This window comes from Physeter macrocephalus, unplaced genomic scaffold, assembly GCF_002837175.3.
Source record: "Physeter macrocephalus isolate SW-GA unplaced genomic scaffold, ASM283717v5 random_12, whole genome shotgun sequence".
Taxonomy (NCBI): Eukaryota; Metazoa; Chordata; class Mammalia; order Artiodactyla; family Physeteridae; genus Physeter; species Physeter macrocephalus.
Window position 1 is genome coordinate 139,918 of NW_021145297.1, and position 16,190 is coordinate 156,107.

The following is a 16,190-nucleotide window of genomic DNA, read 5'->3' on the forward strand; positions in this document are numbered from 1 at the left end:
CGTGGAGCGGCTGGGACCGTGAGCCATGGCCGCTGAGCCTGTGCTCCGCAACGGGAGAGGCCACAACAGTGAGAGGCCCCCGTACCACTAAAAAAAAAAAAAAAAAAAAAAAAAAAAAGAATGAGGGGCTGAAACCTGTTTCTACGCATGAGTCTTGGCCCAGGCTCTTGCCTTCCACCCTGGGGGCCGATTGTGGATGCCTGGTGCTCCCCAGCGGCAGAGGCGATAACCATGGGCTATTGCGATCTTTTACCTTGATGACAAGGAAGACTGCAGAGGAAGAGTCAAATGCTCCATTGTACGTGGTGATGATGGTTGAGCGGTGTTTGCCAAACAGGTTCCCGATCTGGAGAACACACGATCAGCCTGAATCACTTATTTATCCGTGAAACCCTTCCTGTGCACCCGGCAAGTGTCAGGCCCTCATACCCAGACCTACCCTCCACCCCAGGAGCTACCACCCTGGCTTGAGCCAACCCCATCAGAGGCAGCCAATGTAGCCAAGTGCTTCTCCCTCCCTCCACCCGCCCCAACCTCGGGCCAGGTGCCTGTGATTAGGGCAGGCTCACACCTGCAGGTTGGTGATCAGAAACAGGATTCCTCCCACGGTAAGCATGGGCATGGCCAGGAAGAGCAGCGCAGCTGAGTCTGGAACAATCCAAGACAGAGATGGGGAGGCGTCACGGTGCAACCCGAACATGCAGCCCCGAACTCTGGCCCCCCCCTGCTCCCTACAGTCCTGGGCTCAGGGCCCCAATTCTAGGCAGCCTCCCAGCATCCTCCAAGGATCTTAGGGTCCCGGTCAAGGCTCCTTCACGTGCCCCTGCGGAGGGACCCTGCAGACGTCTCCTGAGACACCCTCTTCCTCACCAAGGATGACCCTTGGTCTCTGGCAGGGTGGATGTTTACAGAGAGAGGCACGGCTCAACTCACCGCCCCCTTCCCTCACTAAACCACAAGCAGCCCCTCTATTCATCCTTGACACTGTGGGGGAGAGAAGCCTGGGTTCAGTCGCTGAGCCCAGCCTCTAATTCACTGCTTTGAGCTAGATTCTGAATCTGTGACTCAGTCATTTCATCTGATAAATGGGAATAACAGCCCCTGCTCTTCCCACCTCACCGGGCGCCGTGAGATCTGAGTGTCTCTCTTTTGTTCATTAAACTCTGAGCATTTCCTTTGTGCCAGGCGTTGTGCTTGGCACTGGAAATGCAGGATGAATAAATACTTCTGGCCCTTGGAAAGACTGACATGCAAAAAAATCATTCTAATAGGTCTGGCAAGTGTTGGGTAAGAAGAGCAGAACTAAAAACAACTAAAGTGCCGAGGACTAGGGAGCCCTCCGTAAATCAGTCTTTCCAAAGTCACAGCCTTCTTTCCGCCCACCTTCATGATTTGGGCCATAACCCACACCTGTCTTATTTGATAAAAAAATTTAAAAAAAAAAAAAATTTTTTTTAAAGTTGACTCACTTTTATGCAAAAGAAATCTATTGTTTTTCAAGGAAACTTTATATTGGGAGGTCCCTGGTAGCCTAGTGGTTAGGATTCTGGGCTTTCACTGCCGTGGCCCAGGTTTAATCCTTGGTCGGGGAACTGAGATCCCACAAGCCACTGTGGCACGGCCAAAAAAAGAGAAAACTTTATATTGCTAGTATAAATGAAAAGCAACTTGTGTTGCTTGTTGTGAATAGGAGGTAACTGTAAAAATAAATACAATGCAAACACTGTTATTAAACTGTGACTGAACGCAGTTGCCTTCAGAATGTTCAAAGCCTGATACCTGCTCTTGTCATAGTGTTAAAATTATGCCAGCCCCAAACCAAGACTTTCGTGCATGAAATCAGAGGCTGAATGAGAAATAAAAAGGGAGTAACTCTCCCACAAGGTGATTCAATGTTAATGCAGCACATGTGTGCTTCCTAATAATATTCTCCAAAGTAACTATTATCCTAGTAACTTTTGTTCCATACCTTGAGAAGCACTGTAAACTTGCTCATTTTAGAGCATTCACACTCGTTACCATTCAATTTCTGTCTCTATAAAAGGTACGTCTTCAAATGCACTAAAGGTTAGTTGAGATTCCTTTCACGATAGCATGCTTTTTCCAAAACCAAAAAGCCCTATTTTAGGGGGGAAGGGAATATTGTGACCCCAGTGATTCACAAATGTGAGGCAATCATACCCAGCCATCACCTCCACATTCAGCCACTTGAAAATCATGTTTAGGTTTTTAGGCAAGAAGACAGTTTGATGAGCAGAGTAGTTTTTAAATAACTGGCTTGAGGTGCCAGGCTACCTCATGAGATCTGCTCAGAGACCCTCAGTCAGCCTTGCGTTCACTGAACACAAATGAAGTAACAGATTCAGCACAGGTACCAGACACAGGAGAGTTAGGTACTTTTACTTCCTAACCCCAAAACTGAGCCACATAATCTGACACTGGGGAGGAATACTGGAAAGCATCTCTTGGCCTCTATAACTGAGATGCTAGCAAAGAGCACAGCCAGGGTCCCAGGACCCCTTCCCACTAACTTGCTGTGTCGTCTTTGGCTAGTCTTTGCGAAGGGTCTCTCTCTGACCTCAGTTTTCTCCTCTACATAATGGAGGAAGTGGGGAATACACCAGACTGGAATTCCCAGACTTTGGGAACTGTATACACTTATAGACCAGTAAAATTTGAAAAGAAAACTTCTGACTACCCTAGAGTTATCAGTTTGTACCTGGCTAAGTCAGGATATTTTCAAAAACTGCCATTCATATTATCATTTCATGAAAAAAAAAAAAGAGAGAGAGAGAGGACATTTGATACATAACAAGAGGAAGGATGTAATCTTTTGAATAAATTCTTCTCTCTGAAGCAATCCCTCCACTGTCTTTATTTTTTGCATGTCTCACTAGACTAAACAGTTTTTATAGACCAGCAATAACTCTCTCAAGGACTCTTTCCAGCTGAAAGTTTGTGGATCTCTGAATACCTGTGGGGGTCAGTGCATCCTGCCCATCACCTTCTGCACCTGCCCATCCACCAGCTGCCCCCGAGGTTGTGTCCCTCCCGACAGCACTCACCTGCAGAGATGAAGGCTATCGTAAGCGTGGCGCTGGTGTAGAGAAATCTGGAACACAGAACGGCAGATGCAGAATGAGGTCAACAAGAGAGAAAGCTGGAGGGGCAGGGTGCGTGGAGCCAAGGTCCTCCCACCTAGAAGTGCCAACCAGCCAAGCCCTTGAAGAAAGGCGTTAGTGCCTCGTTTACAAATCATAATCTTGAGCTCTAATTCCTCTTGCTGTGTGACCTTGGGCAAGGCACTGCCCTTCTCTGGGCCTCAGCAGCCTCTTCTATGAAGAGATGTTTGTGGATGGACCTAGAGACTGTCATACAGAGTGAAGTAAGTCAGAAAGAGAAAAACAAATATCGCTTATTAAGGCATATATGTGGAATCTAGAAAAATGGTACAGATGAACCTGTTTGTAAGGCAGAAATAGAGGCACAGACGTCGAGAACAAACGTATGGACACCAAGCGGGGGAAGGGGGGGGATGAATTGGGAGATTGGGATTGACATATATACACTAATATGTATAAAACAGATACCTAATGAGAACCTACTGTATAGCACAGGGAACTCCACTTCGCTGTATAGTAGAAACTAACACAACATTATAAAACAACTATACCCCAATTTAAAAAAATTAAAAAAAAAAAAAACAGAATCTAACCATTTAAAAAAAAAAGAGAGAGAGAGAGAGAGAGATGATTGAACTGACTGATCTAGGCCCTAAGCTTAAAGTTCTAGGATGTTATTGTTTAAGGACCACAATCCCAAGGTTACGGGACTCTCTTAGAAGCATCGGGTAATAAAAGCAGCGCTTAAGTGTGATGTTCTGATTTACAATAAGAAATACATATTTGGTCCAGGTCCCCCGTCCCTGACACAGGGCTCCTAAGACCCTTATAAATTCCTACATGATAAGAGCGCTAGGAGCATCTTTTATTCTAATGAGGTGACCCTGGATGGGTCCTGGATGGGGGCTGCTCACCAGAAAAACCAGCCATAATTAGATGCTTGGAATTTTCAGCCCTGCCCCCGACTTCTCCAGAGAGGGGAGAGGGGCTGGAAATGGAGTTAATAATTGATCGTGCCTACATGAGGAAGCCTCCATAAAATCCTAAGAGTATGGAGTTTGGGGAGCTCCCAGGTTGGGGAACACAGCCACGGACCAGGAGGGTGCTGCCCCCTAACTCCCCAGGGACAGAAGAGATCCTGGGCTCGGGACCCTCCCTGACCTCGCCCTATGTGTCTCTTCATCTGGCTGTTCATCTGTATCCTTTAATAAACTGGTATATGTGTTTCCCTGAGTTCAGTGAGCCCTTTAGCAAATAACTGAATCCAAGGGGGAGGAGGTCACAGGAATCCCAGGTTTGCAGCCGAGTCAGACAGAAGTTGTGGGTAAACTGGGGACCTACCACTTGCAATTGGCATCTGAGGTGGAGGGCAGTCTGGTGGGACGGAGCCCTTAACCTGTGGGACCTGATGCTACATCTCCAGGTAGACAGTGTCAGAACTGAGTTAAATGATAGGACACCCAGCTGGTGCCACAGAATTGCCTGGTGTGAGGAAAGGCTCCCACACATTTGGTGACCAGAAGTGCAGAGTTCTGTGCAAAAGTAAAGGAGAAACACAGGTGGGAAGACTGGGTTTTTCTTAACACACTGAAGGCTGGAGAAGAGGGAGTGGGCAAAGAAGGACGGGAAAGAGGAGGAGACAGGTGACCAGATTCCAAGAGCGAATGACCGAGTCATCGTGCACCCAAAGGCTTAGAGAGCCAAGCACTTGCTTTCCCGCCAGGCCGTTTCCTGGTCCAGCCACCCTCCGGTCCCTCTGACAACTAGCCTCTCCCGTGCCTCCCGGGAGGCGCCGGCTCTGGGTCCTATCAGCTCCCTCGCAGGCCGCTGCTTATCGCCGAACCCCGGCCAGCTGCAGTAGCACCCTGCGGAGCCAGCAAGTCCCCTACCCTCCGTGACTCGTCTGCACGGGATGGACCCCCACGGCCTCCCCTCCCGTCAGAGGGAAACTGAAATCCCACCACTGGAGACACCCAGGACGCCTTACTACCTAAGCTTCTGGGGAGTGATGGTGGTGGGGGTGAGGACAGTGAGTCACTCGGGTATGAAGAGGACAAAGGTCCCTGGCATGAAGGCCAGAGTGGTAATTCTATTTTTATTTTTATCTATGTATTGGCCACACCGCACGGCATGTGGGATCTCAGTTCCCCAACAGGGATCAAACTGGCGCCCCCTGCACTGCAAGCGCGGAGTCTTAACCGCTGGACCACCACCAGGGAAGCCCCGAGAGTGACAGTTCTAGGCTTTGCTAATTTCATAACCCCGTCCCAGGCCAGCCCTCACAGGGTGTGGGCCTGGGTTCCTGCTCAACTCAGCACATCACACAGCTTGCAGTTTCACATGCAACAGAGGAAGGAGGTGAGGAAAGGGAAGCGGCGGTGTGGGGAATAGGGAAGGTCGAGACAGGGTCCACACCCTGGGCAGCGTCTAGCAGGGCTGCTGGGGCAGGGATGCCCAGTTGCCTGGCCTGGGTCTCCAGGTCTCCCTCCAAACAAAGCTGCTGCCAGAATTCTTCTTGCCCAGCCCTGTTCAGATCCCCTTGGGACTTACATGGCTATGAGGCGGGCCACGGTGGTCTTGAAACGGTCAAAGATGTAGCCAGTGGGGAATGTCATGAAGTTGTTCATGAAGGATGCCAGGGTGAAGATGAGTGAGAAGCGCTCGTCCTGGGCTTTGCAGTCTGGAGGACAGAAAGGCAGATCTCAGGAGCCCAGGGTGGACGGGCCAACCTCCCATCCGTCCCAGCCTTCCTGCCAGGCCGGCACCCAGCCTGGCTCCCGTCCAGGGCAGCCTCTTCCATCTCGGACAGCTTGCCTCGTAGAATAAGTTCTCCCTGAGATAAGCGGAGACGTGACTGCCCCGAATTACCTCTTGGGAGCCGGTACTTCCCTCCCCGGGGATCTCCGAGACCAAGGTTGAGGGCAGGGGCAGCTGACACTCCCTTCCTCTCACCATAGACATGCCGGCAGAGGAGGCGGGGGGTGGAGTCCTTCCAACCCCTTCCCACCACCTGGGAACCAGACTCAGCTTCCTAGAGAAGCCCCCCTCCCTTACCCTCCAGCCCCGTGGCATTGCCCATCAGCCTGGCATTCGGTTCACACAGCTCCTCAAAGTAATGTTCTGTTTTGAAGACAAACACCAGGGATGCCCAGCCGAAGAGGACGCCCGCAAAGCTGAGGCACTCCAGCAGCCCCGTCAGCAGGGTGGCTACTCGAAGGGGCAGCCTCTGGCCCTGCATGGCCCGAGGTGACAGGAGCTGCAACACCCGGCTTCTGAGCACTTGGAAAATTCCTCTGACAGGCGCTTCTGTTCAGGTGGCTCTCTGGTGCTGGCTGTTTCAGGCCTGGGGAAAAACCATCAGTGGGAGATTCCCTGGATCCTATAAAATAAGGCAGAGGCTGCTTGGTACACAGGGCTGTGGGAAAGGTAGAGGTGGACAAAGGTTCTCTGTGGTTTAGACAAAGAAGCCAGGTGTTACAAACAGCTGCAAATGCCTCTGCATCCCACAACTGGCAACAGGCGGGGAAGCTGGAACTGAGCCCCAGTTCTGGAGACCGTCCACTAAAATAACAGCAGCAACTGTGAGCCAGGAACAGGGGGTAAGGAACTTTACACAGGTCCTCACAAAGCCTCACAATAACTTGGCAAAGTGGGTGTTTTCTTAACTTCAGATCACTGACAAAAGCTCAGAGGACTTTGTCAACTTCCCAAGGTCACACGGTCTGGTTAGTCACGTCGCAGGCCAGTCTAAGGGCAAAAACATCCTCGCCCCCGCACGATCCTCCGTGACCCTCGGCTAGGGCTCCCAATAACCCCCTTCCCGACACCCTCACATCACCATCGGCCAGGAAAGCGCCCAGAAGCCGCTCCCCACCCCCACCCGCTCCCCCTCCAGCACGTGGTCAGCGGCCCGCCCAGCAGGGGCGCCCCGAGGTCTGCCCAGCCACAGAGCCCCTGGCCTCGGCCCCGCGGCCCCGCCGCCCGCACCCCCGGCCCCGGCCCGGCCCCGAGCCGCGTCCTACCCGCCGGCCTCCTCGCGGAGCTCGCGCGGTTAGCCGCAGCGTGCCTTGCGAGGTTTAGATTCGCGCCTCCACTCGCCCCTCCCAGCCCCTCCACGCCCCCAGAGATCCCGGAAGGGCCGGGATGGGCGGGGCCAGAGAGGTCCACCGCGACCCACTCTCCATCACTTCCTTCTTCCCCAGCTCTCACGATCCCGTGCTCTTTTTGACCACGCCCTGAGACCTTCCCTCCTTTCACTCTAACCCCAGCAGCATCTGTTTCCCTCTCTTGATCCTCTTGCAGGCTCTCAGCTCCTTTGCCCCTCCTCCCTCCCCTGACCGAGATAGTTTTAGTTGTGTTGCGCACGGACAGGCAGCCCCACGGAAAAGATCACACAGTCGCAGCACACACACAGACGGCTTACCTGCACACACACACACACACACACACACACACACACACACACACACACACACACACACACACCCTCTTCCTTGTGCTCTACCGGCACCACGCGGGTGGGCACAGAATACGTTTCTCCCCATTTGCCCAGGAGCTCAATCCTTTCTCCTGATCTCATGCTCCTAGCGCTGCCAGCAAATCCCAACACAGAGTCAGAGAACCAAGAGCCGGAACTAGACAGACGGGGGAAAAAAAAAATTAAAATGGTGCCTGGCCTTTCAGTGACTGTGTTGCCTGCCATTCCACTACCTGCGGCCGACCAGACGGTGCACCCTGAGGGGAATTCAGAATGGAGAAAACGGGATTCTGGCCCTAGATAGTTAACATCTTTTTTTTTTTTTTTTTTTTTTTTTTTAATTTTTGGCTGCGCTGGGTCTTTGTTGCTGCGCCGGGGCTTTTCTCTAGTTGCAGCGAGCAGGGGCTACTCTTCGTTGTGATGCGCGGGCTTCTCATTGCGGTGGCTTCTCTGGTTGCGGAGCACGGGCTCTAGGCGTGCAGGCTTCAGTAGTTGTGGCATGAGGGCTTCAGTAGTTGTGGCACATGGGCTTAGTTGCTCCGCCGCACGTGGGATCTTCCCGGACCAGGGCTTCAACCCTTGTCCCCTGCACGGACAGGCGGACTCTTAACCACTGCGCCACCAGGGAAGTCCCAGTTAAGATCTTATGCGGGAATAACTTCAATGAGCCAAGATGCTTGCCTCTTCCCATACTTAGAGAAACGCTGAAATCATGAACTTGAGATGTCTGTTTTTGTGACTGGCAGTAATCTCTTCCTGTCTGACTACATGGGCTGTTATTGTTATTGTTGTTGTTTCTCCAGCAAAAACGTTTAGATATCTGACTCCTCTCTGACCTCTTTGGAACAGTTTCTCAGAGCCAAGAGGCTGCCTCCCAGGCTATAGTCCTCCGTAAGGTCCCCGAATAAAACATAGCTCACAACTTTTAGGTGGTGCTTTTTTTTTTTTCCAGTCCACAACAGCTTTCCAGAAAGCACCCCCTGGAGCGGTGCTCTGCCTTTTCACCACCAAGGACCCCTTTGATTACTCCCTGCCTCACCCCCAGCCCACGTTCTGAAAGAGTCAACCTGCCAGACTTTGTTGATTAAATATTCATTCATTGCTCCATTTTTTATTAATCAAAGACATATATAATTGCCCGTCGGAGCTCGTGACCAGCATGAGTTAGCCAGCTGAACCAGCGGCGCAGCTCTCATTCTGGCCCAGAGCGAGTGAACTAATGGATTCCGTGGCCATTTCCCCGTATAGAGAGCTGAATCTGGGGGAGAGCTGCTTGTATATTCAATGCGGTCTACAGCCCCCCAAGCCCAGCCTCCTGGATTCCTCCTGGGGCCCAGGGACTCAAGCTCTTCCAAGCCCACCTTTCTTTTTTAATGTAGAAGAATTAAGAGATCAGGACAGTGCAAAACCAGAACCAGGGAGTATTTTCCAGATTGCTACCAAAACACAAAGGATAAAGTGTAACCACCCAAGCACGGGCTGTATAGGATAGGGGTGGCTCTGATCCTATACCCCGGTACTCACGAGTTATATAGCCCCAAGCCAGCCCTTTGGAAGCCCCACCTGTAAGATGAGGCTGATTAATTACATGAATTGTCACAAAAGAAATATGAGATGGGTTGATGAAGGTATGGTAGTCAGCAGTCAGACTGCCTACGGATAGTACTGGGTTCTCCGGGGTCCAGGTATGCACACAGAGCCAGAGAAGCAGCCTTGGGAGGAGTCTTCAGAGGAACTTGCCCAAAGTCACTCTGTGAGTGCTTTAACACTCCCAGACTTCACATAGGCTAATGGGACATTAGAGAAAATAAGTCTTTTCTTTAAAAAAATTAATTGATGGGGGAAAAAAAAAAGAAAAGAAAATATAGCAGCCCTGGGCAAACAGGACGTAAGATGCAAGATTTTCTATTTTACTGTGAGATACAAAGACACTGAAATTAATTCAAGGCCTATCTCCTGCTCTGGCTTACATTTTGGTCTCCTGGGGGATCAGTGAGTGTGGAAGCAGCAAGGGAGGAACACAAAAAGTCAAAGCAAAGAGACAGAGATTTTAGAATGTAAATCGGCAGGAACCTTCAGAAAGGCCCAGCTCCCGGGCTATCGGTGCATCCAGGACTGGAGCTCGGGACCTGGACAACCCGTCCACCTTTGCTCTGTCCACCTCATCCTGTTATCTCTCTCTGGCTCTCAGTGGCCCCCACCCGCCACCCGCATCTAAGTCTGCAGAAGGCACTCCCTCTGGTAATGTGACCGTCTTACTGAAACCGTTGGGACGGAATAATAGAGTATTCTTTGAACCATTCCCGTTTTATTTGGTTCGAGTTCCAGCATCTAGCAGAGGCAGATGCTATTTAGATCACTCTCAAGCCTCACTCCGATGAGGATTAGTGTGTAACATCAGAGAGAGGGGTGATTATAATAAGATCTGACGGTACGCCTGGGGATGTCTTCATTCCTTCCCTCTTTACTTCCTTCTTTCCGCTCCACCCTGCATCTTTTGTAAGTGATTGATTCGCTCAACAAATAAACGTGGCGCTCTAGGCTTTGTGCCAGGTGCTGGGATTCCGAGCTAAGAGACTCAGCCCCTTCCCTCAAGGAGCTCATTCTCTAGTGGGGGAAACAAAGGAATCCAAGATTTCTGGAGGGAGGGGAGGGTCTTCCAGGCAGAAGCCGGCACACTCCGTTCAGAGGCATGGAGCCTGAGCAGGGCAAGAACATTCAGGAACCAGCTAGAGCAAGGGGAGTGGCCGCCTAAGTGAAGGTCTTTGGAGGTCAGCCCATATCAGTCAATCAGGTCCTATTGATTCTACCCCTTAATATCTCTCCTCTCCATCCTTGGCCATTGCCCTAGTCAGACGCTCATCATCTCTCACCTGCACATTACCTGCTTCCAAACCGTCGCCATTCTGCTGCAAGAGGTGACGTCCATTGTTCCCATTTGATGATGCTTCTTACCTGCTCAAAACCCCTCCCGGGCCAGAGAGCCAGTCAACCAGCCAGTGAAGGCCAGTCCAGGCTCTGGGGATACCAGCCATGGGACATTATTGCACTGGGGAAAAGAGAGAACTTAGCACTGGGTATCTTGCTTCCCACCCAAGTACTGGTGCTGGTTGGGGGGGGGGGGGCTTTTCCTTCCCATTATGAGCATGTCTGGATGCCCAGGCTCCACCCTATGACAAGGGGGTGGGGAGGTGGGGATACTTATTTAGATCAGGGAAGAATGGTTTGCCAAACTGGGCAATAGGAATGAGGTGCACTAAGTCACCCCCACCCCCCACCCCGGCACAAGCCGTGGCTGGTCCTCAGCAGGACCACCTTCCAATGCCGCCCCTGCCCCTGCACTGACCTCTCTCCTCAAGCCTCCTCCAAGTAACCTCAGGCAAGACCGACCACCCCCCCAAGGGCCACTCTCGGGGCAAGGTCCACTTACTCTCTCCTGCCCCTCATCCCCTTCCAAATTTTTATATGTGGATACATTGTGAAGCCTTCCTATAAAGGGCTTTGATCTCTGACACGCCTAGCCAACAAACAAAACAAGACAGAAACTTTTAGTTCCTTCAAAATCTGGGCTCGCTGAGCATCAAACTGTTTGGTTTTTCCCAGCTATGGTCTTGAATGAGGTTTCAGGACCCTGTTTTGGAAGACAAAAGGTAAATGCACATGTTTTCTGTTTCATTTCAACTGGGGAGAAAAATACTAATCATCTTGAGGCAATGCCAAAAAACAAAAACAAAAAAAAAGACTTATTGGGCCAATTACTGATCTTACTGACCACTCTGGGCTTCAGTGTCCTCGTCTATAAAATTGGAATCAGGTCGCTGTATGGATTAAAGACGTAAGATAATTACCCAATTAGCACACTAGCTAATTAATAAATAACAGCTATTGTTGTTAAGAAAAAGTAATTACTGAAAAACCGAGAGGAAATCATGGAATCGTATTTGAGGAGGATGGGAAAGTGCTCCTATAACCTAAACAAGAAATGAGAAAATAATCACTGTATAATGGGTGAGCTCTGTCATCTGTTCCAGAAACTCCACCCCCGAGAAATGATCTCTAGTTGCTCCCACATGCACATCTGTGTAACCCAGGGTGACTGGTTTACATCATTGACTGGACTTGGCCAAAGCAGGGGTGCAGTTTGATTGTACTGTGAGCTGGGGAAGGAAGTCTGTTCAGGAACCGGAATGGATAAGCAAGGGCACAGAGTCTTAGAGCTGGACCCTTCAGCATGTCTCCTGCTGTGTTCAAAGCCGTCTGACAGGGTGAGGAACCGCTGCAGAGCCCTGAATGAAGATGAGGCCCCCTGCCCTGGGAAAACCTTTCTTTTCAACCTAGAGTGAATCTAGAAGGACCCCCAAAGAGGCGTTGAGGAGAGGGGGCTGCTCTGGCCAATCAGGTCAGCCCTGGTGGGTGCTGGAGTCAGCAGATGTTGCAGCCAGATCAGCCTCCCTTCTGCGGTGCAGAGAACAGGGCCCCTTACCAGCCACAGGGGGCTTTGGGACCCGTGTCGGTGATGGAGATGGAAGTCACAGACCCCACCACACTAGCCTTGTGAGCCTCCTGCTGGCCAACCCCCTCCACCCAGCTCTAATTCGGTGCTCATCAAGCAACTGCTTATTGGTAACTTGAACTCCCGTGTAGACTCTGCTAGAACAGAGTGTTCTGGGTGCACTGTTGATTTCTGAATCTCCAAAGCTAAGGACCAGGCTGGGGGACGCTGCCAACACTGAGACATCCCCGCCCCTGAGAAAAAGAATAACAAGTATCAATAGTAGCTAGTCTTCACTGAGCGCTGACCACCTGTCAGGCATTCTTCTAAGTGCTTTGAGTGTATTCTCTCTCTGAATCTCACGACAACCCTGTGGGGATAGGTGTCATTATTAGCATCCATGATCTGGGCCCCCAGGATCACACAGTACATGGCAGGGCTTGGCTGTACACCCTGATGTGCTAACTACGGCAGACGTTCTTAACCTGTACCCTACCCATCCCTTCTGAGGATGATCCCACAAGTGCTGGACAGAACAAGAGCTGGACTTAGGTTGATAGGTATCAATTATTTGTAATAGGAATGGGGGTGGGTACCCCTTTCAGAAGGCATCATTGATTAAAAAGAGAGAGAAGCGTTACCTCTCCATTCAACCACGGATCTGTGTCTCCCAGCCCTACTTACCCAGCCACCCATACCCACCCCCCCGTGCACTCTCACGAAAAGAGGAAATGGGCCGGGGGCGGGGGGAGAAGACAGGATTCCTGAGTGAAAATAACAGGATTTTTCAGATGCCCAGCTCCCCCAGGATAAAAAGAACAGGAAAGAGCTAGGGCCAATGAAACCCTTTTGTTTTGTGGAAAGGCAAAGGGAAGCAGGAAGAAACTAGAACAGTTTCCATGGTGCCAGAGGGATGGGGGTAGGGGTATCAGGAATTAACCGGGAGGAGGGGGGATCTCCACTTGCCCGGAGAGCACGTATATGATGGAAACCCTGGCACTCCCCTAACATGCTGACCTGTCCCTCTCTACCTTTCTTGCCTGAATGGACCAGAATCAAGTTTGTGGTGAAACTAGGGAAAGGCCCCACCAGGATCCGTAGACAAAACACTGGATAAAGAAGCAGGAGGCCTGGGGTCCGGGCCCAGCCCTGGAGAACCCTAGCTAGGTGATCTGGCGCATCTGTTCCTTTGGGAAAGCTGTGAAGCCAGTGCTGAACATTGCTGAGCCCTGACTCTCTGCGATGCTGGGACTCTGTGCAGAGGCTGAACGTAAACAGGGATCGGTTGGGGGCAGCAAGCAACCCCGGATGCAGCCCTCCCCTTCCCTACACAGAGGAGGCCAGAAAAACACCTAGATGGTAAGTCTGCCCCGGGAGTTTCCGCTTGGAAGCTGAAATGGCCTGACGGTGACTCAGAAACCACGGAAGTTCTCGAGGCTGATGGGTTCTGATAGATTGTACGGGCAGCTCTCCTGGGGGCTGCAAACCCACAGGACAGGCTGTGACCACTCCTAAGGAAGGAGCCGTACACTGCAAAGAGCTTTCTGCCCTCTGGGTCTTAAAGCAAACTCAGACTCAGCTGTCCCTCCTTTTGCGACAAAATTGCCTCTGGGGATAAAGCAAGCCTCAGCGTGTCCCCTTCTCCTAGAATTCTCCTCAATGAAAATATCATTTTGGGTATTAACGATGGCAACAGTAACGACAGCCATTCTGAGTGTTGCTTGTGGGCCCAGCACTGCGCTAAGAGCTATATATATTATATATAATCATTTCATCCTTACAGCCACCCCATAACGTGGCTACTATTTTTATGCCCACTTTAAAGATGAAGAACCTGAGGCCTAGAGAGATAGAGTAACTTGGCTAAGTCACATAGCCAATAAGTGGATAGAGATAGACTTCCAACCTGGGTAGGCAGACTCCAGAGCCTGCGTTTCGACCTCTATGCATAATATCCCTCTTCCTGTACCAACATCACCCTTCTCCAGGAAGCCTTCCGTGATGCTCCTTTCCCCCACAGAGAAGCCCTCTCTCTGTCCTCTACATTCTCACAGGGTACATTTTCATACCATTCTTTGGACATCTTTCTTATACTACCCTGACAGTGTTTCCCCTCCAGCCTCTCCCTGGGAATTTAACTGCTGTGATTAGGTGGGGGGCGGGGGTGGAGGGGGTGGGGGTTGCAGCAGGGCAGGATGACCTACACTAAACAAACTCATGAGAGACTGATTGTTAAACCTGAAGTGCAATTTATTAATTTACACTGAGAAATGAAACCACCTAGGAGACAGGAATCCTGAGGTTGATTGGTCAGCACAATCTCTTTCAGGAAGGACAGACTTTTGGGAAAGGAAATCAATACCAGAAGGTTCTTTGTTCAGTACAAAATCAGAGTGAAGGGGACTGATGGATTGACACTTAGGTGAAGGCTGACGTACTCCTCTAAAGCCTCCTACCTGCCAAGGGACCAGAATATCCAAGGCAGGGAGCCATATGGGTGTCCTTTTCTCTAGACAGTGCTGGATTTTTCTGGCTTCTATGAAGACCCTACCTTTCTGGCTGCATTTATCATCATCATGGCTGGCTTTTTTGTTCACTTGTTTGCTTAGATTAAATTCTGCATATTTGATAGAACTGAAAGGCAGTTTCCCATTGAGACCCACTGAAGAATTAGCAATACATACCAGCCGTTCTGCCCTTTGAAGAACCTTCACATCCATGTTATCATTTCATCTCCACACTGCCTTGCAATGGAGGGATGGCAAATGGTACAAAATCTGAAGCCAGACTGCCTGGGTTGGAATCCTGGTAAAGTGTTTCCCCATCTCTAAGTTGGAAACAATAATAACACCCACCTCATCATTTGTTGAGAGAATTCAATGAGTTAATACACATAAAGTGCTTTGAACAGTGTCTGGCATCTGGCAAGCACTCAATACTTGTTAGCAATGATTAATAATTCATTTTATAGATGAAAAAACTGAAGCCCAGAGAGATAAAAAGTCACTTATATCATACAGCCAGTAAGTGGTGGAGATAGAATTCCAAATCAAACTGGCTTCCTTCAAGTGCTAAGGTCTTTCCCCAGACCAGTTTCTTATCCTTTATCCTTCATGAGAATCCCAATGAAAGCCTGTTTTAAAAAATGCAGATACCCACCCACCAGAATGGGTCAAATTTGAAAGGATGAACAGATCAAAGAATGGTGGAACTTTTCTGGCGGTCCAGTGGTTAAGACTCTGTGCTTCCATTGCAGGGGTTCGATCCCTGGTTGGGGAACTAAGATCCCACATGCCACAGTGTGGCCAAAAAAAAAAAAAATGGTGAGGATGCAGCACAACTGGAGGGGGTAGGAACAGCCACTTTGGAAGAGTGTTTGACAGTTTCTAATTGAGTTAAACAAACATCTACAGTAGCAGCCACGTTCAACCAGAGAAGCGGAAGCAGTTACATGGATATGTACAGATTTGTCACAGGGATGTGGCCTTTCTCAATGTGGGAGCTGGTTAAGCAGTCTTGCAAGGCTGTTGTGGTTGCATCTCATGTTAGAGTTTGCATTCCATGGGTCAGGCAGTTGGGAACAGAAGGTGGATGTAAAGTGGGGGAGATCAAAAATAGGCTGGACCCCATAAGCCCTAACGGGAACCACACAAGGATAGACTGAATCCCTGAAACTCATGCCAGTTTTTGTTGCCTCTGTCATTGATGATGTGGGTATTTTGCAGAAGCCAGCATCCTTCACCACCAGAGCTAAACACATACACGCCTGGCTTAGGAGGAGAGGCCAAAAGAGGAACCAGCGGCTTCTCCCTGCCAACGAGGTGTGTCAGCAAAGCAGCCACAAGGTGTGAGCCACACAATGGCTGCTGCTTCCCCTACACCCCCCAAATCCCCCTGAGAATCCCTCCCACGGCCCACCTGAACCAGAAACATACAAGAAAGGGAATTCAGCCTAGCCGAGTCAGCACATCACAAAGCCATCACACCTACCTCGAGATATTTGCCCGATAGAAATGAGTGCGTATGGTCACAAAAGGCACATACAAGAATGCTCCTAGGGCTTCCCTGGTGGCGCAGTGGTTGAGAGTCCGCCTGCCGA

At 50.4% G+C, this 16,190-nt stretch overlaps 1 protein-coding gene across 2 annotated transcripts in view; it reads right to left on the reverse strand.

The window, feature by feature from the left end:
- SLC43A3 (solute carrier family 43 member 3) overlaps nt 1–7,228 on the reverse strand; it is a 17,408-nt gene extending 10,180 nt beyond the window's left edge. Inside the window, exons 1-6 of one of the 2 annotated variants that reach the window (XM_024133372.3) lie at nt 7,145–7,228; nt 6,177–6,501; nt 5,673–5,802; nt 3,066–3,112; nt 572–648; nt 254–346 (exon numbers count right to left, since the gene is read on the reverse strand). In XM_024133372.3, coding sequence (XP_023989140.1) covers nt 254–346; nt 572–648; nt 3,066–3,112; nt 5,673–5,802; nt 6,177–6,360 — 531 coding nt within the window. In that variant the 5' untranslated portion in view covers nt 6,361–6,501; nt 7,145–7,228. The remainder of the gene's footprint in view (nt 1–253; nt 347–571; nt 649–3,065; nt 3,113–5,672; nt 5,803–6,176; nt 6,502–7,144) is intronic. The other variant, XM_024133373.3, reaches the window with a different exon arrangement.
- Nucleotides 7,229–16,190: the final 8,962 nt, after the last annotated feature.